At 39.3% G+C, this 24,643-nt stretch overlaps 1 protein-coding gene across 5 annotated transcripts in view; it reads left to right on the top strand.

Annotated features, from left to right (window-relative positions):
• Positions 1-24,195, top strand: part of arl15b (ADP-ribosylation factor-like 15b) — a 270,422-nt gene extending 246,227 nt beyond the window's left edge. For 4 of the 5 annotated variants that reach the window (XM_078219396.1, XM_078219387.1, XM_078219403.1 and 1 more), the window contains one exon: positions 20,575-24,189. In XM_078219396.1, the coding sequence (XP_078075522.1) occupies positions 20,575-20,733 (159 nt within the window). In that variant the 3' untranslated portion in view covers positions 20,734-24,189. Of the gene's footprint in view, positions 1-20,574 lie in introns of all 5 variants that reach the window. The other variant, XM_078219412.1, reaches the window with a different exon arrangement.
• The last annotated feature ends 448 nt before the right edge of the window (positions 24,196-24,643 follow it).

The raw sequence follows: 24,643 nt of genomic DNA on the forward strand, positions 1-24,643 counted from the left end.
ATCATCTCACGTGAGAACACCATCCACCAGGTACATGGTACCTACTCTTGCAACTCGGCCAACATTGTCTACCTGATATGCTGCAGGAAAGGATGTCCCGAGGCATGGTACATTGGGGAAACCATGCAGACACTACGACAACGGATGAATGAACACCGCTCGACAATCAGTAGGCAAGACTGTTCTCTTCCTGTGGGGAAGCACTTCAGCAGTCACGGGCATTCAGCCTTGGATCTTCAGGTAAGCGTTCTCCAAGGCGGCCTTCACGACACACGACAGCGCAGAGTCGCTGAGCAGAAACTGATAGCCAAGTTCCGCACACATGAGGACGGCCTAAACCGGGATGTTGGATTTATGTCACATTATCAGTAACCCCCACAGCTTGCCTGCTGGGCTTGCAGAATCTCACTAGCTGTTCTGTCTGGAGACAATACACATCTCTTTAACCTGTGTTTAATGTTCCCTCCACCCACATTGTCTGTACCTTTAAGACCTGGCTGGCTGTAGGATTCGCATTCTAATCAGTATTCTGCAACTTGATTATGTGTCTGTTTGCACTGTTTGAGAGCACATTTCCACTCCATCTGATGAAGGAGCAGTGCTCCGAAAGCTTATGGTACTTGCTACCAAATAAACCTGTTGGACTTTAACCTGGTGTTGTGAGACTTCTTACTGTGTTCACCCCAGTCCAACGCCGGCATCTCCACAACTTGAATTTAATCCAGAGATGGGTAAACTGCTAACTCAGCAAAGCTGATGCACAAGGTGTTGAGTATTATATATAAGGGTCCGAATTGCCCTTGCCATTCCTGTTCAAGACAACTCTTTAGAACTTAACTACGCAGGTTCCATTTGCTTTGTACACATTCCAATATGTTGTCGTAACTTTCTTACTCTCAGCCCACTTTTCTTTTTTTTTTGGCAAATTGGTTCAGTTTATCCTTAACCTGAAAGATCACTCTTATACTTCCATTTACTATCTTGTTGTTTTTGAGTTCTAAAATTATGGAGGTTGCTTCTCAATTTATTCACTACCTTGAAAATTCTGGTTTAAGCCATCATTAGGACTTTCATTTTAGCTTGGATATCTCACAAGAAAGCTTGTGCCCGTTTTGAAAATATCTGCAACTTTGCATCCGAACAAGTCAGTTGCCATTGGCTTGAAGGTCTCCAAAGCCTGGAGCCTTCCTTTTTTGGCTGGTTATCAGATTGTAGTTTCTCATCAAAGCTCTAATTCGAGTCATCTAGCCTCCTTTCAGATTGCTGTAGAGATGTTGTAATTGACTTTTTTTTCATTAATTCTGGCATTCCTTGGGGTATTTTCATTGCTCATTATGGGACACATTTTCCTTTTAGGTGTGAATATAAAGTGGGAAAACCTGTCCTCTTCTATTCATCATACAGCCCTATCTACTGATGGTTTCACTCTGTCTTCAGTGCATTTAAAGTTCAGTTCTCTAGTCGTTCAGTAGTTGATTCACCAGGTCTTTATATGTTCCATGTACCTTAATCTAACAAAATGCTTCTTTTAATTATTCGAAGCTTCAGTTTCTTCCCATGTGTCACAGTTTAGTCAGCAGCTACCAATTTGTGCCTTTGCCCCACCTTTGGTCTTCATTATCTGTTGTCATTCTTGGTCTCCACTTCCTGACCTCAAATGGATCCCCCATATCCCTTCCATTGTTAAAGCTAAGTTTAGTTCCCTTTTCATATAAAGCTTTTAATAAAGCCCATCTCCATCAAAAACTCACATTTGAGGAGTTTTATTTGAGCACCTTTCATGTATTCCTAGATCTCTTTCTTGTGGCTTAACGCTTTTTTCTCACAATATTTGTATAGTCTGCCTCTTTCTATTTTAACAATACTTGGAGCCTGTGGTATCCTGAACTGTTTTGTTCCCCCTAAACTACAAATACAGAATCTTCTGTGATCTTCATCCTCTGCACCCTCAATATGTTGGAACCAGTTACTTTTTTCCATCTGTTCAAAAAGCTTGTTCAAAAAGATTTCTTGTCGAGCTCAATATTTCTTTCCTTTTACAATCTTAGAAGCTCTAAAAATGAAACAATGTCACCCACTCATGACTTCCTTAGTTACAGTATCTTATCTTTTTACTGCTTTCAAACTTGCTGGTGCCATGCACAAATGGGCCTTTACCTATTACTTTGGTTTCTAAATTTAAACAATAACACAGTACAATATACAGATGCGAAATAACAATTAGAAGGATACTTTATCAATATAAAGACTTTAGAATATGGGATATTAACATTTAATGGCAAGAGGACTATTTTCCATCTATAAACTTCAAAATTGTTGGACCCTTGAGGTTGGACTTCGTTTTTTTTGAAAGAAAGATAGTGGGTGATATTTTTTCAATTCGGGAGTTTTTTTAGTTCATAACAGAACAAATTAGTACATTGCCAGACTCCTGCTGTGTGATTACATTGTAATTAGACAGATGTCTAAAGTATTGATGAAATCATTTTACAAGAAACTTTCTTTTCTGAGACTATTTCATTTATGACTTTGAACATTGTGTCTGCTAGACCATTTTATAAGTAGCTGCTGCCGTCAAAAGGCTTTTTCAGACATCATAATTGGTTGTCTCAGATGTTTTAATTTTGGAACTTCTCTTTATCTGTCCCCTTGATATATTGCATATTCAGTTATACTTTGAGACTGCAATTTGTTTTACACTCTCTTTTGGAAAATATGCTTGCTGAAATGTCATAATTTAGTCAGATATTTTACCAAATGAGCTCAAGCATACTTTCTTCTGCAATTGTTCTAATGGATTTTGAGTTTGCATTGGCAAATGGATTAATGTGCCACATTTAAAACTCATATCTTTCATTCTGTTTGCAAATTCTACATTAACAAAATTAATTTTTCATGAGCTGTTTGTGTGAAAGCGGTTAACTGCAGCTGGGTGAGGTAATGTCTTACTATAGACATAACCAAAGGCCATAAAACACCAAGCTCTGCCTAGATATTGACTAATCAATATATCAGCAGTGGTTTATTAGTGCTGGAACGTGTCTTGCTATTACTGCGATAGCTCAAGATGTATGTAGAATTGTAAATAAAAATTGACTTGGATTTCAGCATAAATTCTGCATTATTTCTTAATCTTCCTCACAATAGAAGGACAATATTTTTTTCTAAACAGACATTTTAATGGAAAATTATCATAGACTAAAGCCCTGCCAAACTACTGTATAGTAAACCTTTTTTGTTATTATGAATGCTCCGGTGCTGTACCATATTGATGTGTATTTGAGTTGATTGTAAATTCATCCACAGTATTGTAACAAAAATGTAATTGGAGAGCAAAATGACAAACTTAATCAAATGCCAAATGTTAAAAAAGCCTTAAATTACTCCATAAAATAAGTCAGAAAGTAGATGATTTATATGGATATAAATCCCATGTATTCGTTGCCTCTTAATAAGATTCTAAATAATAATAAAAACTGCTGGTTAAAAGTTTAGGTAGTTCACGCCAGAAGGGCCTGCCCTTTAGCATTGAGCAATACTCAGCTTAATGGCTGCAGTCATCTTGATTTGATATGGTTCAATTGTTGCAGACATCAAAGTCTGGCTCTAAAGTTCTTAATATACAGGGAATACAAATTTTCTAACTTACACTCCCCTTACAGTTCAATTCGATTAAATAAAAGGAAAATCTGATTTCTAATGGATTTATTGAATAATGGCCTTATAGTCTGGTCTGTTTGGTCTGTTATGTGTCCTAACCTAATGCTTGCCCTGGGGAAGAATTCAGTATTTACAATAGTTCTTTTGGTCAAATGCATTTTTTAACAGACAGACACATTAAAATGGACTGTTCCTTGCGGCAAAAAACAATAGACAAAAGTCTGGTCCATCTTCTTTACGTAAGCTGACAGTTCCTATTTCCTTTCCTTTTGTTCTTTCTGTGCAAATTCAAAATAGTGAATTCAATCTTGACGTTTAAAAGAACAACCGATAGCTCCTTGAGCACAGGTACACTTCACCTATTTGAAACAAGGGTTGGTACTGGAATCAAGTATTTTTGTTGTCCTGATTTCGGTGAAATAATAGTTTCAATTATCATTATTAGGATGCCCACTGGAAATTAAAGGAATAATCCACGATAATAGACTGCAGTGGCTTGATTTTAAGTAGCTTCTTTCTTTAAAAGAAATAAATTTGGAAAGCTTATCTCAAGATAACTAACCTCTACAGTTGGGCTACCATCTTTGCTGTGTTTTAGAGGCTGAGATGGAGAAACATGATATGTTTTTGTCTCCTGTTTGCTCCCTGTCCACTCCACTGTTGATGGAAAACATTGAACAGCTGGAAAAAGAAGATAGTGCTTGGAACTGAGGGCAGGAGAAAGTATGTAGCATTTCCACAACAAGCCTTGGAAATGTGGCAAGATGGTGGTTCGAGTTGGAGGTCAGCCAACCCAAAGTATTGCTGTAGGCCTTAGGAGTAGTTTGCCAAACTGTGCTGTCAGTTGCTGTCAGTGTGTGATCTGTGGAGGCATAGGCAAGAAATACAGGGCGTTTAACCATATAAAATAAATTAAAATTTAGATAAATACTCAAGGACAAGACATCTATAGAGCTTTATTCCAGAGGTGCCCTTCTATGCATCAGGCTTTTAAAACTAGTTCACAGTTCAATGAAGTTCCATATACTCTATGGTCAACCTGTTTTACAAACTGCAAGCAAGGTAGGCGCATGACATGAGACTCAGTATGCAGCATGTTTACCTTCATTACAGCATCCTAAATCTATGCTGTCAGTTGTCACACTCATACTTTCACCTTAAACTGTTCAAATTGGACTGAATTGTTCCAATGGCATTGGGCTCAACAAAATCTGTAAAATCATAGAGAAATTTATGGCACCGTAGGAAGCCAATTCAGCTTGTTTGTATATCTCAGTTCAGAAAAAGTTATCCACTCTAATCACACTTTCTAGCTTTAAGTTTCAATTCAAACTTTATTGTCTGTTTGAAAATTAATTGTGCGCATATTGCTCATTCATTAAAAAAGCATGCACAAACAAAAATTAATAATAAAAAAACAAAAACTACATCACAAACGATGAACAATGTAAAATCCTGTGTCGCCCCAATGCAGTACCATCTTATCTCTAGGTACACAACAAACACAAATAATTTCTTGGGGCAAGAGGGCTGGGAGAGGGGGGTTGGAAGGTGAAAGCTTTCCAGGGAGAGTCCATAGCATTGTTCAAAGTATATCCAAGTACCCGTTCAGCCAGTGAATTCCATCCCTCCAGTACTCCTCTGGGTGAAAATTTCTCCTTGACTTTTCTCCAATCCCTCTACCAATTATTTTAAATCTATGCCCTCTAGTTATTGACTATGCTAAGGGAAATGGTCCTTCCTACTCACTTTATCTGGGCCCCTCATAATTTTATTCAGCTCAATTAAATCTCCCTTCAACCTCCTCTGTTCCAAAGAAAACAATCCCAGCCTTTCCAATCTTTCTTGATAGCTACAATTCTCTATTCTTGACAACATCCTTGTATACCTTCTCTAGTCTGATCATTTCTTTCCTGCAATGCAGTGAGCACAACTATTCACAGAACTCTTTTCTGTGGCTTGATTAGTGTTTCATACAGCTCATAGTCAAAGAGTTTTACAACACACACAGCAGCTTTTTGGCCCATCATGTCTGTCAGCCATCAAACACCTATCAATTCTAATCCCATTTTCCAGCACTTGGTCCATAGTTCTAGCATAACCTACTTGCCCTTAAGTTCTGTGCCTGAGCTGGTAAAGGAATGAATGCCATACTTTGTTTGGAACATGTTTATCTACCTGTCCTGCTCTGCCACCTCCAGGGAACTGTGGACATGCAGTCCAAGATCCTTCAGTTCTGCTACCCTTTTCCGTATCCTGCCGTTTATTGTGTATACACTGGTATTTTTTCCCTCCCCCGATGCATTGCACCACCTTCTCAGTGTTGAATTCCATTTGTACTTCTCTGCCCACCTGACCAACACCTTGATAACTTCAAGTCGTTACATTAAATGTATTTTTCTGAAAACTTTTGCTATTCTGAGCATCTACTAATTCAAATTTATTTTGATACATTTCATGGCTACTCAAAAATGGCACCAATTAAGTCACATGTAAAGCACCATTTAAACGCATTTCATGCCACTCAACGAGATTCCAGACACCGTTAACTTACCGATGTTAAAGTGAAACAAGATTAAACAAGGACTTACTCGACTTCCATGGCAAAGAAGATGGCAACGTTGTGTTACTTTTTCTGTTGTTTCGAAGACAAAAAAATTATATTCGCATGAAACAAGTGTTACATTTACAATGATGTATGGAGAAGCATAATTCTTAACATAGTCTTATGGTCTTATGTCAAGAATTATGCTTCTCCATATATTTATCATTGTAAATGTAACATTTGTTTCATGTGAATGTAATTTTTTTGTCTTCGATACAACAGAAAAAGTAACAACGTTGCCATCTTCTTTGACGTGGAAGTTAGTATAGAAATAGAGTAAGTCCTTGTTTAACCTTGTTTCACTTTAACGTTGATAAGTTAACGGTGCCTGGAATCTCATTGAGTGGCACAAAATGCGTTTAAATGGTGCTTTACATGTGACTCAATTGGTGCCATTTTTGAATAGCCTCTTTTCCTTCTCAACGTCCAGGTTGCGGCCTCTTCCCCCTCCCTGACTCATCTTCTCGCCGAACCTCCCACTCCCTAATCGCCCTCTTGCCGTGACTGTCATAACTGCTCCTGCTGCTGCTCCTACCTCATTGCTGTTCTCCCAAGCCCTCATTCACTGCAAATGTTCAGGATAGTGAAGTGGCGCGTGGGAGCTATGGGACTCGCACTATCGCAATATCAGAGCCCTGGCATCAGATTAGATCCGGGTTGAACAGAAGTCCAGGAGAAGGAAGTGGCGAGTGGGAGAGTCAGGAGTGGGAGGTTTGGCAAGAGGTTGGGTGGGGGAAGAGGAGAGGCCGCAACTTTAAGATTTTGGGGAGGATCTGCGGTGACCAGGAGAATTAGGGAGGAGGAGAGTCAGGAAGCAGGACTGGTGGTCCTGCTTTCAAGAAATTGAATTTTTCTTTGATTTTATTTTAGAAGTTATTTCAGTTACCTATGCAGGAATCTAGCAATGTAAAATATTTCAACATGGAGGATATAATGTTTTAGTATTTGTTTCTTTGTGATAAGAAAGGTCCTATAGAACATAGCTACAGTTTTAACAGTGATTACTATAGGAATAATCCTATAAGGCCTTATGTCAAGAATTATGCTTCTCCATATATTATCATTGTAAATGTAACACTTGTTTCATGTGAATATAATTTTTTTGTCTTCGATACAGCAGAAAACTGTACTTTCCAGGAACACAACCACAACTTTAAGTGAGGACACGCTGTGCTCACCAGAGAGTAGCTCTCTGGTTAATTTAACACAACAATGCATTTTGGCTACAGGGTTCATAATGATCACAGTTTCAGCATTTAACATGCTAATTACTTAAAGATTATGGACATGAACTGTCTTAGCGAAAAATTGGTAGATTTAGATCATCCAGTTGATTTGCAAGTAATTTTACTCTTGCTAGTTTATCATTTACAATTGTTATATTTTTACAAGCCTTTTTAAAAATGCATTTATCGTGCATTATCGCAGTTGACCGTGAAGTTTTCTCAACTGCTAAACATACAGTGTATATCATTAGATAGTGTTGTAGTTATATGAACAGGTTTGGAATAAATTCCTCAGAAATATGAAAATACTAGCATTATGGGCGGCACGGTAGCACAGTGGTTAGCACTGCTGCTTCACAGCTCCAGGGACCTGGGTTCGATTCCCGGCTTAGGTCACTGTCTGTGTGGAGTATGCACATTCTCCTCGTGTCTGCGTGGGTTTCCTCCCACAGTCCAAAGATGTGCGGGTTAGGTTGATTGGCCATGCTAAAATTGCCCCTTCGTGTCCTGAGATGCGTAGGTTAGAGGGATTAGCGGGTAAATATGTAGGGATATGGGGGTAGGGCCTGGGTGGGGTTGTGGTCGGTGCAGACTTGATGGGCCAAATGGCCTCTTTCTGCACTGTAGGGTTTCTATGATTTCTATGTTATAATTTGGAGATGAGTTATTATTAATTTATTGTAGCTATGGCTGGGTGATTAGCCAGAAATTGTTCAACATGTGAGCATGCTGGAAACAAACTGCGTGACAGCGAATCAACAGGAATTGGGTGAGAACTGTGATCCATGGGAATGGATTGGAAGTGAAAGTTGTAATAATAGAAAGCTTGACGAGTTCTGAAGTTTGCAGGGCATTTGTTCTCTTATCTATAAAACACGGAATGAAAATAAGCCGATGGAGTGTTGGTTAAAAAATCCATTGATCTTTCAAATAAAAGTAATTTATTTGGAATTGTATGAAGTGAAAGTTATATGAAACATTTCATGCTGCAGCCTCAGGGCATTCCAAAGACATCCGTAGCACACTTGAGACTGTAAAGTGAAACACGGAAAGTTTTGTGTCACGAGTGGGAATCCCTTGGCTCATTGTAATTTAGGTTTCTCAGAGGTGCCCCGGCGAGATATTGCTGCAGTTCTATGAAACATGTAGTGAGGGTGCTGGCATCAATCATTTATGCTAATTCAGTCTTGAAGGCGAGTTGGTTAATTTTTCTTTGCATGGTATAACTGAACTCCTGCATGGAAAATGATTGGAATCAAATAGCAGATCAGAGTTAAAAATGAATCTTTCGCAAAACAACCTAGCAAGATTGTTTAGAGTTCCTGGTTTGCTTCAATCCAGATGCTGGTGTATAACTTGGAAATAGTCACCAGATTAAGTTCTGTCAAACAAAGTGAGGTCACCACAAGGAGTATAACTGCAACTTGTACAAAGTAAATTTTAAAAAGCTCCCAGATGGTCAGTTGGACTGCTTATGACTTTGTAGTTGGCTGCTTGGTTATTGTATTGAAAGTTTTAACTGGTGACACCTCCGCAATGGCTTATCTAAGTTAAGACATCAATTAATTGATCTCAGCTTCTTTGGATCAAGGAAGGGATGAGTCCCAATCCTGATTACTGTCCTTACTGGAAGTGTATTTGTCTTTGTCAGCTGAGAGCTGGATAAGTTTCATCAGTAACATTTCCCAGAATTGAACAGTCTCTGAAAAATGGGGGATTAAATGAGCTAGACTGGCAGAAGGGAGAAAACTCAAGGCTAGGAAAGAGACAAGTCTACAGAAATTGCTTACTGGATGATCGGTAACTTGATCTCATACTTTACTGTGCCAGGTTTGTATATACACTGGGTAGACTAAAAATATTCATATAATAGTTTAATGTTTAATGCAGTTGCTGGGACTTGCACTTATTTTGTTTGTAAAAGTTGGTCAAGTTGGAATTTTGAATACTTGGATAAGCAATAAAAAGGTGCAGCATTAACGAAATTCTCTGTTTGCGGATTGAACACCACAGCTGAAGCAACAATACGTAATTGGCAGAGTTGGAGTAAAGAACTCCCAATGTCACCTCAAACATCCAATCCTTATTACCTGATCTTACACTGATTCAGTCTCAAAAAAGTCTTCTCCACTGAAAAGTATGAACGAATAAACAGCAAAAAACAATTTTAACTCTAGTTCTGCAACATTACTGTCGTGCATGGCTAATGATCACAAATGCCAAATAATTGGTAAGTGTATTTAGAGTAATGTTGGGTGTATGTGGCATGTGTGAAACTGAGGATTACTAATGAGAGTGCATTGAAGCTTTGTACTTTTCTTAGCACTCGAGGTACATCAGATAATATTGTTTGATTCACATTAGCCAAATTGTACATCAAGTTGCTCTTTTGAAATTTCCTCTGGTACTCGGATGCTAATACTCATACACAATGTCGATTCATCGTGTGTTGAAATAAACTAAGAAAGATGTGTAGTACTGTGTGAAATGCATGCTCAAACTTTCAACCACAATGAGTCCCTCACTTAATATTTTATGAATAAGTGGATAGGTGTAATTTGAATGCACAACATGACATTGTGTCATGGTGTGCTTTGGATTCTGGGCATTGTGTTAGCTTCAACTATTGTATTAGAATTCTCAAACTCCTTTTTAGCTAGAGTTCGGTGGAGCCCATGTGCTGATGCCCTATCTTGACTCTTCATGTCTAGGCCACAGATGTTAAATTTACTGTAGATTAACTAAAACATTGGGCCTCCTTAAACTTGAGTGTGATTATAAACATCACCTTCCAAGGGCAGCTGATCTCGGGTGATTCTGGCTCTGCGATGGGATCATCTGAATAGTCCTGCACCATTGTCAGCAATCTATTGCATACTTTCTCCAAATTCCAAGGTAATTAGTCATTGCATTGATTAAATTATAATATACACACTGATATCATGCATCTGCTAATATCATAAAAGCTATGGATCAGCTGCAGGGTTTTTTCTCGTTTGGGAGGTGTTCCCAGAAATTTCAATCACAGGGAATTATACACGGAAACCTTGGACTTTAAAAAGACCTGCATTTTATATTTTAAAATGGCCACAAACACCAAAGATGGCTGAGAATGTACAGTCAGTAAGAAGTCTCACAACACCAGGTTAAAGTCCAACAGGTTTATTTGGTAGCAAAAGCCAGTAGCTTTCAGAACACTGCTCCTTCAAGGAGCAAGGAAATGCTATTGTCAGTTTTCCACACTGGCGTGTGATCCAGTACCAGAAGCAGGACCCTTTTTTAAAATAGCCATTTTTTTGCTCGAATGTCTCAAATCTCTCTCTCTGACTGTGGAAGTTAATCAGCCAGCAAAAGGATTGCAGTTGATAAATGAACTGAAATGTCTCTACCAAACCACAGGACACCTGAATTGAAGAATCAACTATTCACCTGCAGGAATCAACTATATTGTAATCAAATCATACTCCTTACAAATCAAGGAATGTTCCAGACAAATTGGCTATGGTACCTATGGTCCAAGTGATTAATATAAATTGTAAATATTTGGAGCCTGAGGATCAAACCCTGTGGCACACCACTATTTTTTTATTTACATTTACTTACCATTGCACTCAATTCTTACTCCTAATCCATATGAATGTCTATTTGTGTTTTACCATTTCTCCTTTCCTTTTCAGTAGTTAAGATACTTCTTGGGTTACCAAAGAAGAATGTGTGAACTGGACAGAAAGATGGAGGCATTAAACGCATCCCTTGGAATAATACTCCCAAGCAGTCAGGAAAAATCACTGCAGTCCAAAGAAGCTAAAAGGGCTGGAGAAAGCCAGCAAGGGTTGGATTAATTAGGCAAGGACTACTCGCAATCAAAGAGGCAGGGAACACATAGTCAAAGTCTGCAGCAAGGCAGAGAGCTGGAGTGTGTTCAGGGGCCTGGAGAAGGCAACAGCTCCTGCAATTTAAAAAGGCCAAGCGTGCAGTTGCCAAAGGCCCAGGTGAGACCAGTAGAATTTGACCCAGGCAGTGAGGGTGACCTGGAAGTTGAGTTAGTAAGTACATTCTGTGCAGAGTTAAATAGGGCCCAGGCAAACTCTGAGACAAGTAAGGGGACAATGAGAGAGGTGCTACGTGTAGTTGCAGAAAGTTACTGAAAATTCAAAGGGCCAAAGACAGGCCAGCAGTAGTAAAAGAGTTGGATCTGTTGAACTTTAACCTGGTATTGTGAAACTTTGTACAGTAGTAAAAGAGGTCTGTGAAAGTCCTGTAAATTTTAAACAGGAGAATAGGAATAGACTGATGATCTATTGACAGACAGTTTCATGGCAGACCTAAACAGAGGGGAGTCCCCAAACTGAGAAGCAGATAGTGAGGAAGATGCCTCACCACCAGTTTGAAAAGTCACAAGGGAGTACAGCAGGAGCCAGACATCCATTTGTAATGTTCTGGGACACACGGAGCAGGTTGAGGGAATGCAAATTCCCAGGAAATCCGTTAATGACCCAGTGTTCTGTTTGAGCAATGGCTTCATGGTGAATGCAAATGGGCAATAGGGAAATTCCAAAATGTGCCAAGGAAGTGTGAGGCTGATGCCTCACTTAACTGGAAAGCCATGTGGCAAGACAGTTGAAGCGAGCCCAAAACCTGTGAGTGAATGTCTCCCCAAAGATACAGAACATCTACACAAGGTCAGACCCCAGGTGGTGCACTCTAAGAAGGCAGCCCATCCTCCTGCTGGGTGAGTGAGAGGTCTGACTATTTGAAACCTTCTTTCCCAGAAAGATCCGCAAACAAGATACTCCATTGGTGAGAAAATTACCTTGTCCCAATTTTGGTCAAAAGGAGCATACCCAATTGTTGGGTGAGCAGGAAGTCTGGTTACCCAAACCTAACTTTCTGAATTTGAGGGCAGGCCTAGGGGATTCCAAAATAACACCAGGGCTAGTGATGAAAATGCCTTCCCCAGTTGAAAAGCCAACAGGGAACGTAGCTGCATCTGAGCCTCCACCAGAGGGCAGTGATGATCCGGAGGACATGGAACAGGTTATCACAGGAACCTCTCCAAAGTCAAAGGTCTTGATTCTGCGGGCGATTTTATGATTAATTTAAATGTGGAGCAGAATAGTTTCCAAATTGGCCCTGAAAGAGTGAAGGTGATGTCTTACCCACTTGATAAACCACCTGGAGGCAATGCAAGAACTGAACCTCTGCCTGGGGGCAGCAATGTTCCCTTGCACATGGGACAGCTTAGGAGAAGATCCCCTCCTCAAACAAAAGAGGAGGGGCAGAGTGTGTAGAAATCATGGGGAAATAAGAGGGAAATCCGTGCAAGGTAAGTCCTGGTAGAGCAGAAGTAATCAAACAAGCTGTAGACCTCAGCCAGAACTGTGTTGATGAAGGATTCACTAAAAATGAAGTGCTGGAACCAGAATGCCTACAGGAGGTGGAACTAGAGCACAAGTCGCTGACCCCCTAGCAGTTAGACCTGTAAAAGTGCCTGGGCCTGAACCAGCCAGTTCATGGGTCCCAGAGGCAGGAAAAGAATGGTTCAGCCCAACAGCCAAATATCCCATTGATGATACTTAGTCCAGAGTCATAGCAAGGGACCGATAGGAAGGTTTTCAAAGCTTGCAGAGGGATTTGGACCAACTAGAAAAATGGGCTGAAAAATGGCAAATGGAATTTAACGCAGACAAGTGTGAGATATTGCACTTTGGAAGAACAAACCAAAGAAGAACGTACAGGGTAAATGGTAGGACTCTGAAGAGTGCAGTTGAACAGAGGGATCTGGGAATACAGGTACAGAGTTCCCTAAAAGTGACGTCACAGGTGGATAGGGTCGTAAAGAGTGCCTTTGGTACATTGGCCTTTATAAATCGGAGTATCGAGTATAAAAGTTGGAGTGTTATGGTAAGGTTGTATAAGGCATTGGTGAGGCCGAATTTGGAGTATCGTGTACAGTTTTGGTCACCTAGTTACAGGAAGGATGTAAATAAGATTGAAAGAGTGCAGACAAGGTTCACAAGGATGTTGCCGGGACTTGAGAAGCTGAGTTACAGAGAGAGATTGAATAGGTTGGGACTTTATTCCCTGGAGCGTAGGAGATTGAGGGGAGATTTGATAGAGGTGTATAAGATTTTGATGGGTATAGATAGAGTGAATGCAAGCAGGCTTTTTCCGCTGAGGCTAGGGGAGAAAAAAACCAGAGGGCATGGGTTAAGGGTGAAAGGAGAAAAGTTTAAAGGGAATATTAGGGGGGGCTTCTTCACGCAGAGAGTGGTGGGAGTGTGGAATGAGCTGCCGGATAAAGTGGTAAATGTGGGGTCACTTTTAACATTTAAGAAAAACTTGGACGGATTCATGGATGAGAGGGGTGTGGAGGGATATGGTCCAAGTGCAGGTCAGTGGGACTAGGCATAAAATGGTTCGGCACAGACAAGAAGGGCCAAAAGGCCTGTTTCTGAGCTGTAATTTTCTATGGTTCTATGATGATAGGGCTACCGAACAGAACTGATGATAAGAAAACACAGACTTTAATACAGGGCTGACCTGTAAATAAATGTAACCAACCACTTTGGAAAAAAATGCAAGCAGGTTATTCAGTTCAGGATCATCTGAATATTGACCATTGCTAAGAGTATGAATGTGAGTGTTTTTAAAAGTTATTTCTCCCTTGGTATGAGGAAATGTAACTACGATGGAGAAATAAACCAGGGAATTACACACTGAAATATTGGACTTCAAAAAGACTTGAGTTTTATATTTTACAATGGACACAAACACTCAGAATGTACAGTCAGCCACTGTCGGGAATTGCTGCAGGGTGATTAGAACATAGAAAAGCTACAGCACAGACAGGTCTTTCGGCCCACAAGTTGCGCCGAACATGTCCCTACCTACTAGGCTTACCTATAACCCTCTATCTTACTAACTTCCATGAACTTATCCAAAAGTCTCTTAAAAGACCCTATCGAATCCGCCTCCACCACCACTAGCGGCAGCCCATTTCACGCACCCACCACCCTCTGAGTGAAAAACTTACCCCTAACATCTCCTCTGTACCTACTCCCCAGCACCCTAAACCTGTGTCCTCTTGTGGCAACCATTTCAGCCCTGGGTAAAAGCCTCTGAGAATCCACTCTATCAATACCTCTCAACATCTTATACGCCTCTATCAGGTCACCTCTCATCCTTCGCCTCTCCAAGGAGAAAAGACCTAGCTCTCTCAACCTATCCTCATAAGGCATGCCACCTAATCCAGGCAACATCCTTGTAAATCTCCCCTGCACCCTTTCTGTAATGAGGCGACCAGAACTGGGCACAGTACTCCAGGTGGGGTCTGACCAGGGTCCTATACAGCTGCAGCATTATCTCCCGATTTCTAAACTCAATTCCTCTATTGATGAAGGCCAGCATTCCATACGCCTTCTTAACCACAGCCTCTACCTGCGACGCTGCTTTGAGCGTCCTATGAACCCGGACTCCAAGATCCTTCTGATCTTCCACACTGCCAAGCATCTTACCCTGAATATTATACTCTTTCATCCTATTCGACCTGCCAAAATGAACCACCGCACACTTATCTGGGTTGAAGTCCATCTGCCACTTCTCCGCCCAGTCTTGCATCTTATCTATGTCTCGTTGCAACTGCTGACATCCCTCTACACTATCCACAACACCACCAACCTTTGTGTCATCAGCAAACTTGCCAACCCATCCTTCCACTTCCTCATCCAGGTCATTTATAAAAATCACAAAGAGCAAGGGTCCCAGAACAGATCCCTGGGGCACTCCCCTAGTGACCAACCTCCATGCTGAAAAAGACCCATCTACAACCACTCTTTGCCTTCTCTGGGCAAGCCAGTTCTGAATCCACAAAGCAAAGTCCCCTTGTATCCCATGCCCCTTCACTTTTTCAATAAGCCTTGCATGGGGAACCTTATCAAACGCCTTGCTGAAATCCATATAAACTACATCTACCGCTCTTCCCTCGTCTATGTGTCCAGTTACATCTTCAAAAAATTCAATTAGGCTCGTAAGGCATGATCTGCCTTGGACAAAGCCGTGCTGGCTATTTCTGATCATACTATTCCTCTCCAGATGTTCATAAATCCTGCCTCTCAGGATCTTCTCCATCAACTTTCTCTAAGACGTAATGGCACTCATTCTCCCGTCCTCCCCCTCCCCAAAGTTTCAAGACCAAGTACTTCTAAAAGGCTGATTACCATCTCCAGTAAAGACCAAGGAATATAACGACTATCTCACCTCAAAGATCCTGCGTGTATTTGCCTAGATTGATACCAACTAGTGTATTCCATTTTCCTCTTTAAAATATACATTGGAAGGGGTTTAAAGCTTGCTTGCCTGCCTGCTGCCAGTCTGTGTGTGTGTGCGCTGCCAGGAAAAGCAACTGGAATCTGGTACTGAGTCAAACACTGGAAGTTTGATACAGTACCAGAAGCAGGACCCCTGCAAAAATAGCCATATTTGCAGGGATATCTAAAAACACACTCTCTGACCATGGAAGTAGATCAGCCAGCAAAAAAGTCAATCGGCAGCTGAAATCTCTCAACAAAACCACAGAACACCTGAATGGAATAATCAATTATTCACCTACAGAAGTCAACGATACTGCAATCAAATCGTAACGATGCAACGCATCATCACTTACTCCGCACAAATCAAGGACTATTCTGTATAACTTTTTATTTATATTTACTTGCCATTGGACTCTCTGAATTAATGTATAGACACATGTGTTTTACAATTTTTCCTTACCTTTTTAGTAATTAATAAACTTACTCTAGCTTAATAAACTTACTCAAGCCTGATTAAGTTGGGCCTGGAAAAGATATCCAAGGGAAAGGAAACCTTGTTAGATTAAACTGTGTCATTACCAGCAGAGGGTGGGTTGAATAAAGACACAGCCAATTATCCCTCCTCACCCAAATTTGCAACAATTTTGGGGTATTGCAGCCGGCCGGTGACAAATCAAAGGGCCTCGCCCAGATCAGCAAATTTTGGGGAACCTCACCTGGGGTTGGTCATGACAACAAAGATAAGTTGAAGGAACATCTTGAAGGATAAGTAAGGGAGGTAGTCTCGCAATTTAATGGAGACTTTCTCACCAACAGGAAGACTCTGACAGAAAGTAGTGGAAAGCAATTTGGGGGGAAAATAACATTGGTACTTCTTTTTCTATCTATAAGAAATGGGAAAATGCTCCAATTTGGAAAGCACTAAATAAAGCAAGCAAACTGGCATTTTTGAAACAAGTATGTTCTTCCTCCAGTAAGTGCCCACCGTTTCTGTCAGCTAACTTTATTATGACCTTGGTGTAGTCAAACTGTAAAACGTCTCCATTCCTATCACATGAAAGTTACACAGAAAAGCTTTCCAACTATAATGGTGTCTATTAGCAATGCTAACAAAAAAGTCAAACTTCAATGGAAAACCTCCCAACAGGAATGGTCTGAACAAATAAAACTAAGTTGACTATATTTTAAGTGATGATTGGGAGTATATCAAGACTGTACTACACTCTTGGGTTCGGATTACTATGTAAACTGTTTGACGTCATCCAAATCCCTCAAGTATGTTACAGATTTGTAACCCACTGCCAGCTGTTTATTTTCCATGTACACTTTCCAGATGGTGAACTGACCTTTCTGATTTTTCAATTAGAAACAAAATATGCAGATAACACAAAACACGTGTTGCACTAAGTTTGTTGGAGCAACCACACGTTAGTTTTTGTTTGTCTGTAAACAAGATGTTTTTACTACTTTTCACATCGAGAGTATGTAAATACTTCCGAATTTCAAATATCTAAGCATTATCTTAGATTATTACTGTTACCAGGTTGAGGGTCTTTATTATATACAGTGAAACGGGGATTGTTCTGAAAGCAGAGGAAGTTAAAAGGACATTTGGTAGAGGTGTCCAAACTTTTGAAGGGCTTTGATAGAGCAAATCAAAAGATTGTTTTCCCAGTGCAAGGAGGTAACCGGAGGACACTGATTTCAGATGATTGGCAAATGAGCAATGTAAGGATTTCTTTTACATCACAAGATGCTGTCATCTGAAATGTGCTGCCTGAAAAAGTGGTGGAGGCAGAGTCTAAAGTGGTATTCAAAAGAGAATTGATGCAAAAGGCTGACAGGGCTTTGGAGAAGGGCAATGGTGTGAGACGAACTGGTTAGCTCTACCAGAGATGATAGAAATATGATGGGCCAAATGACTGCCTCCCTTGCTGAATTTTATGATGATGAGTTGGAATTGAACTTAACTGCTGGTGATACCAACAGACAAACATCTTGCACATCCCCATGTCCATTATTTTGAAATTGGCATAAATCCATTTCTTTAAAATGGACTCCCTTCCAGTAAGATAAACCAAATGATGATCCTCTAAATCAAGCACAGTTTTTTCTGGGCTACATAATCCCTGTTGTTTTCAATCTATAACTTTGTTATTTGAACAGTACTTGCGTTGTAACCTACTAACACTTAAAGTCTGATGGTAAGGAATATTTGTGCTGTAGGGTCAATTTTCAGATTTTGTGCTGTTGGCAGTTTCCTTGCACCAGTATGTATTAGAAAACAGGGCATCAGATCTTCAGTGTTCAGGGTATTTTTGTGGCTTGCAATTTTGTTGACCAAGTGCAGTACATTATGAAGTATTGGGCTTTTTACCAAAATTTGAAAGTCTGATAAAGATTGCAGCAGGAGGCACCATATATCAGGTTTGATTTCTGTTTAAAATGTGTGAAATATTGTTGCTGGTGAAAATACATTGTTGCCATTCTGTGACACTCTAAATGGAGCCATCCAGAATGCAAAAGGGGAAATAGTCATCAACACATTGTTGTCACCCTTGAGTAGCTGGCTGAAGAGGAGTCGAGTTAGGACGAAGGGAGGAGATCGAGTTACCTACAAGAAGGTCTGGTGAAATGGACAAGAGATATTTATTTAAAACATCCTGTTGACGGTCTTTAATTAAAACATTGCACTGTAGTCAATGAAACTTTTAAAATAAACAGACTTTAGCAATTAAATGGTTAAATAAGCTACTCATTAAAAGTCTGACTAGACATTTCTGGTATTTCTAAACATTCTTTGTTTTCAGGTACACACCAGTTTTCTTGAATTAAAGTTGCTTGAGAAGTCTATACTAAGAATGTCAATGCCATTCTTAATTAAATGTGTACTCTAGTTAATGAGCACAGTGGACGTTTCAATAAGAAAATGCTCTCAAATTTGATGAGCTTTTACGTCAATTGTAACTGAGTTTAATTTATTGGTCAATAAGAGTGCTAAAGGATAAATGGCTCAAAAATGCTAATCTGGAAACTAACTTTTCGAATTAATCAGCACAGCACACGATACACAACTGTGAATGAGAGACCATGATGCTTTACCCAATCAGTTTTAAAAAAACATGAAATATACATACATTAATTGTATTGCTTGCAGTTTGGGGAGACTGTGGCATAGTGACAGAGTCAGTTCTGAGGATAGATTGGAGAGGTTGGGACTGTTGTTCCTGGGGAGAAGAAGGCTGAGATGATTTGATAGAGATGTTCAAAATCATGAGGGGGCTAGACAGAGTTGATATGGAGAAACTGTTCCCCCTTGTAAAGAAATCAAGAAGGACAGGGCACAGACTTACGGTGATTTGCAACAGAAACAAATGTGGTGTGAGAAAAAAACTTTTCACAGAACAAGTGGTTCAGGTCTGGAACGCATTGTATGGAAATGTGGTGGAGGCTGGTTTAATCAAGGCATTCGAAAGGGCATTAGATGATTATTTGAATAGAACAATATGCAAGAGTATGGGGAAAAGGCAGGGCAATGGCACTAAGTCATAATGTGGAGATGCCGGCATTGGACTGGGGTGAACACAGTAAGAAGTTTAACAACACCAGGTTAAAGTCCAACAGGTTCATCTGGTAGCAAAAGCCGCACAAGCTTTCGGAGCTCCAAGCCCCTTTTTCAGGTGAGTCATATGAAGAAGTCACCTGAAGAAGGGGCTTGGAGCTCCGAAAGCTTGTGTGGCTTTTGCTATCAAATAAACCTGTTGGACTTTAACCTGGTGTTGTCAAACTTCTTACTAAGTCATAATGCATATTTGGAGAATTGTTGCAAACACAATGGACTTAATGGCCTCCTTCTGCGTCGTAGTGATTCTATGATGTTGCTGGACTAGTAATCCAGAGACCAGGCTTATGTTCTGAGGATATGGCTTTTAAAAGTGGTTAGCACTGCAGCCTCACAGCGCCAGGTTCAATTCCTGGCTTGGGTCACTGTCTGTGCAGAGTCTGCACGTTCTCCCCTTGTCTGTGTGGGTTTCCTCCGGGTGCTTCGGTTTCCACCCACAGGTGCATTGGCCATGCTAAATTCAGTGTACCCGAACAGGCGCCAGAGTGTGGCAACTAGGGGATTTTCACAGTAACTTCATGGCAATGCTAATGTAAGTCTACTTGTGACACTAATAAATAAACTTAAATCTCACCATGGCAGCTGGTGGAATTTGAATTCAGAATCTGGAATATAAAACTAATCTCAGTAATGGTGACCTTGAAATTTTCTTTGATTGTCATAAAAACCCATCATAGTTCACTAATATCCTTTAGGGAAGGAAATCTGCCATCATTAGCTAGTCTGACCTACATGTGGCTCCAGAACAACAGCAATGTGATTGGCTCTTAAGTGGCTCCGAAGATCATGTCAACGGGAATTTAAGTTCAAGGGCAGTTAGGCAACAAATGCTGGCCTTGCCAGTGACACCCATATCCCATGAAAGAACAAAGAAGAAAAAAATGAACAGTCAATATTAAACTTCAGAATTTGATTTGCCCTGAAAATTTGTTGAGTATAACACGTTTACACGGTAAATAATACAGATGCAACAACGTGATAAACTGGAAAAACTGATCCTGAAATAAATAGCGAACCCATGCCTGTGTTTGGTTGTCACATTTGATCTCATTTATCACTCTCTCTGTCATTGTAAAATTATTCAATCATAATTTAACTTGTAGACAGACCATCATGATGTGTTTCCTAAAATGTGATTTTCTCTTTCAGATTAAGAAATACTTTGAACTGGAACCACTTGCAAGGGGTCAGCGATGGATCCTCCAGCCTTGCTCTGTAGAGAATATGGATGCTGTAAGAGAAGGCTTCAATCAGTTCATCAGCTTGCTTGAAGAGATTGATCAAGAGCACATTCCATCAAGAATATGAAATCTGCACTGACTAACTGCCATTTAGAACATTGAAATTGAAACCTTTTCCAAATCTTTAGATACTATATCTAAACTTCATAGTATTAGAATAACTTTATTGAATGTTCATTTTAAATAATTGTTTTGTATGATCCAATTCCTACATATCATCAGAAACAAATCATTTTGAAACAGAACTAACATATCCCAAATCAGCTGAAATTGAAATTTGTGCAAAATACTGAACTTAGTTTTGTTCAATTTTCTACTTGTGCTTTTGCCATTTTACTGTAGTTGCATGATATTTCAATATGTAATCATTTGCAGTACTATAGCAGTGACCCAAGTTTTGAAAATGATGGTCAATGATAACTCTTCTGGTCTGTTGATCAACTAAACTTCACACTGCCAGAATTAGCCCACAATGATGGGTGGATGTGGAGTCTTGCACTTTGCTTCTGATTATTTCTGTACATTGTTAGTCAGGCACACAATGTTAAGAAGCTGACCAGTGAACATAACGAGAGAACATTTGTAAATCATTTGAATGGAAAGGAATGTTCTGGTATTGTAAACCACAGCCATGATGTGTACATGATATGCTACTTGGTGTTAACTGCTATTAAATCTTTGAAATAGTGCCAGACAGATTAAGAAGCTCTTTGTAAAAGAGCAAAACAAGTGATTTGTAGAATTTTTTTAATCCAAAACTGTTCTTGAAAGAGCACAGATTTTGATAGTGTGTCCATTGTACCTGTCCATTGATAAAATAGATTGCTATTGCTTGTATTTAATTAAGGATTTTGAGCAAAATGGTTTGCTCAATACCGAAAATTAGTCGATTTATCCTATAAGTCTTGTCTTCTCTTTGTATAGTGCAATCTAATGAACGCAATTTAGGTTTTAAAAAAATCAACTACTAAATTTTGTCTTAAATTGAAATGTATTATATTCCAAGAATTTAAAGTTCTAAAACATTAAGTATTGAAGACACTGTGGTAGATGCTGCTCGAGCCATCTGTCAAATTACTTTTTGTGTGTGTGCATGTTTTGTGTATGTATGCATCAACCTTGCACTCCTTCTCAAACCTGGGACTGTCTGCAACTCTTCAGTAAACAGAATGAAAACACTATCAATCAATACTCACCAGCAGCTGTTCCTGACAAGCCTCTGTCTGACGCCTAATGCCTTCCAACTGTCGACATGGTTCCCTCCCCGTCTACTATCGCCATCGCTCTCTTCAACCATTCACATTCACATTGTCTCTTTGCTTGAAGTTTAAGAATTTCAGATGGTGTTCTTAAATTCTTCTGTTGGAATTTGTATTTTCATATCCCTTTCCAGTGTTTATTTGTCACATGTCTTGCTGTGCATACTGTAAAGCTGTTCCTTTTATCTGTGATATGTACGCTTGTGTTACAGTAGGCTTGCTGTATTTCATTGTATTTATAGAAATTTTGGAATTTTTATACACCAGTAGGATGCAGCTGCTTTTTTAAGTGAGTGAAATCATTCATATTTTTAACTTTGTACATTTATTACTGATAATATATACTACTTGTTTAACTGGCACATAGCCTGTCTTTGTACTGAAAATACAGCTACTGTATTTAGCAGGTAAGTAACCAGCATAGCCAAATCAGTCAGAGATTATTCTCAGATTTTCACTGTTCATTAATAACAATAAAGGTTACTGCTAAATAGAAGTGGCTTGTTTCAGTTTAATCACTCCAGTTACGGGCTTAAGTTGACAATACTCTTATTAAATGTGCAGGTGATAGTCATTTCTTTCATTGTAATGTTTTCTTTTGCAAGGTTAAGATCATGGATTAGCACGCATACATGTGGAAAAAGAGATGCTACTGAACTAATTTTGTACATTATTGCGCATAAGCTTTTAGGGCTTTGATTAAGATTTGGCAGCTGAAGGCACAAAAATTAAGGAAGAGCAAAATACTGCCATGCTGGAAATACTCAGCAAGTCTTGCAGAATCTGTGGAGGAAAAAATAGGTCACAACTGACATTTCATCAGAACAAAACTTCACAATTGGGCTTATTGTAATTTTGACTGACTCATCGGTTGAAACTATTATTTGCAATATGCGAGATTACATTGTGTACTAAGGCAAAATGCAGCATAAAGAAAGATTGGCTTAGTGTTGCTGTTCAAGTGTGCAGTTTGTGTTATAAAGTGGTAAGATATAGATTCCTGCATTACATTTTGTCAAACCAACTTCACAGGTAAAGGAAAAACTCTTTAAAGCCGATCCAACCTCATGCTCTTTTACACTTCATAACAGCTGCTACGGTGCATATTGACAGTGACTTGGCAACTACCTGCATCCCTCCCATTTTGGTCATTGAAGTCCCCAATGGGACCCCACAGAACAGTAGTATACAAAAGTAATTCCCCACCTCAGAGTTCCTGATTCCAATTGTATCATTGTGGGGCGGTACAGAGAGATCGATGAGAATGAGCAAGAAAAATAAGGAAACCACTAAAATATTTGTAACCTAACAACTGGCTAAAAACTAGGATTGGTGAGAATGCTGGGACAGATTATGAGCACATCCTCTCTCTTGAATTAACCTAGACAAATCAGCAAAGTTTGAGGTAAGTTTTAAGAAAAACAGTGATTTTTTTTAATGTCATGGCTGTGAATTTCGTTTGTTAATGTTGCATGTATCATCTAGGTTATGCTTTGTGATTTGGCAGAATATTTAAGGCAGATCAGTCACCATATGAAAGAAGGGGAGGTTAATGTCTCTGGTTTAACAACACTAATAACACACAAAGCTGCCGTTTCCTTTCAGACTTTTGTTGATGTGCATTTCCAACATCTTCATATTTTTCATTATTAATGGCTATGCTTTCAAATGGTAGTCAAACATTTTAAAAGTAATGAAAATACAACATATTTAGATGCAAGCAGATTTTCTCACTGCTTCAGATACTAAGTGGTTAAAATACATGTGTACTGCATCCCACTTCAGTTGAAAATTGAAATAGTTCTGCAAATCAGTACACATATAACTTGCCGAGCAAAACCACAGCTGCCTATGATGTTTTATCTTTGCTGCTAAAGTATTTGATTTTCATTTTTTAACTTTGTGAGATTTTTGAGTTTCAGGAAACTTTTCTGGAAGACGTAAATATAATCTGTATACTAAATAACTTGTGAATTAGGATGTTGACAATAGGATCAGAACCATGTGAATTTTTTAGTCGATCATTAATACTCTCAGTAACATTATTATCACTGTGACAATTTGTTATATACCTTTATATCCTACATAAGTCACTGTATTGATGTAGTTCCTGATATCTGAAGCCAACATAAAGGCGGGAATACTGTATTGGGACCTGTTGGAAACCTTCAAATTGAACTCGAAGGTATTTCATGCAATTTAAAATATTGTTCTTTTCATTCTCATTTGCTGGAACTTTCTTTAAATTAAAAATCTTTTTTTAAATTGTCATTCATCATTCTGATTTAAAAGTTGAATCTTACTGAAAAGAGAGATGTTGCTGAAGCTTTTCACCATGCACTCATCAGAAATAAACACTAGAATGTCAAATTTCAAACAATCACAATTTATACCGCAGGAGAAAAGGGTGCTGATTACTTTTAAAACTACACTACAGTAAAGGAAAATGATTTTTAATTTCCATGTTTAGATATTCCATCCATCTGCATAGGATGAAAGAGAATGTGTTTAATGGGCATAGTTTAAATGTAAAATACATCTAGGTAACCAATCCCATTGCAACTCCTTCCCTAACATAGTGCCTTTCACAGTCCTCTCAGTCAATTTCCTAATCAAATCAATAATTTCCATTCAATTCTTTGAGAAACATAGGACTGAACAGCAGGAGTAGACCATATAACTCCAGTCAATAAGATCATGGCTGATCTGGTTGTGGTC

The sequence above is a fragment of the Mustelus asterias genome, chromosome 1 (genome assembly GCF_964213995.1).
Source record: "Mustelus asterias chromosome 1, sMusAst1.hap1.1, whole genome shotgun sequence".
Classification (NCBI taxonomy): Eukaryota; Metazoa; Chordata; class Chondrichthyes; order Carcharhiniformes; family Triakidae; genus Mustelus; species Mustelus asterias.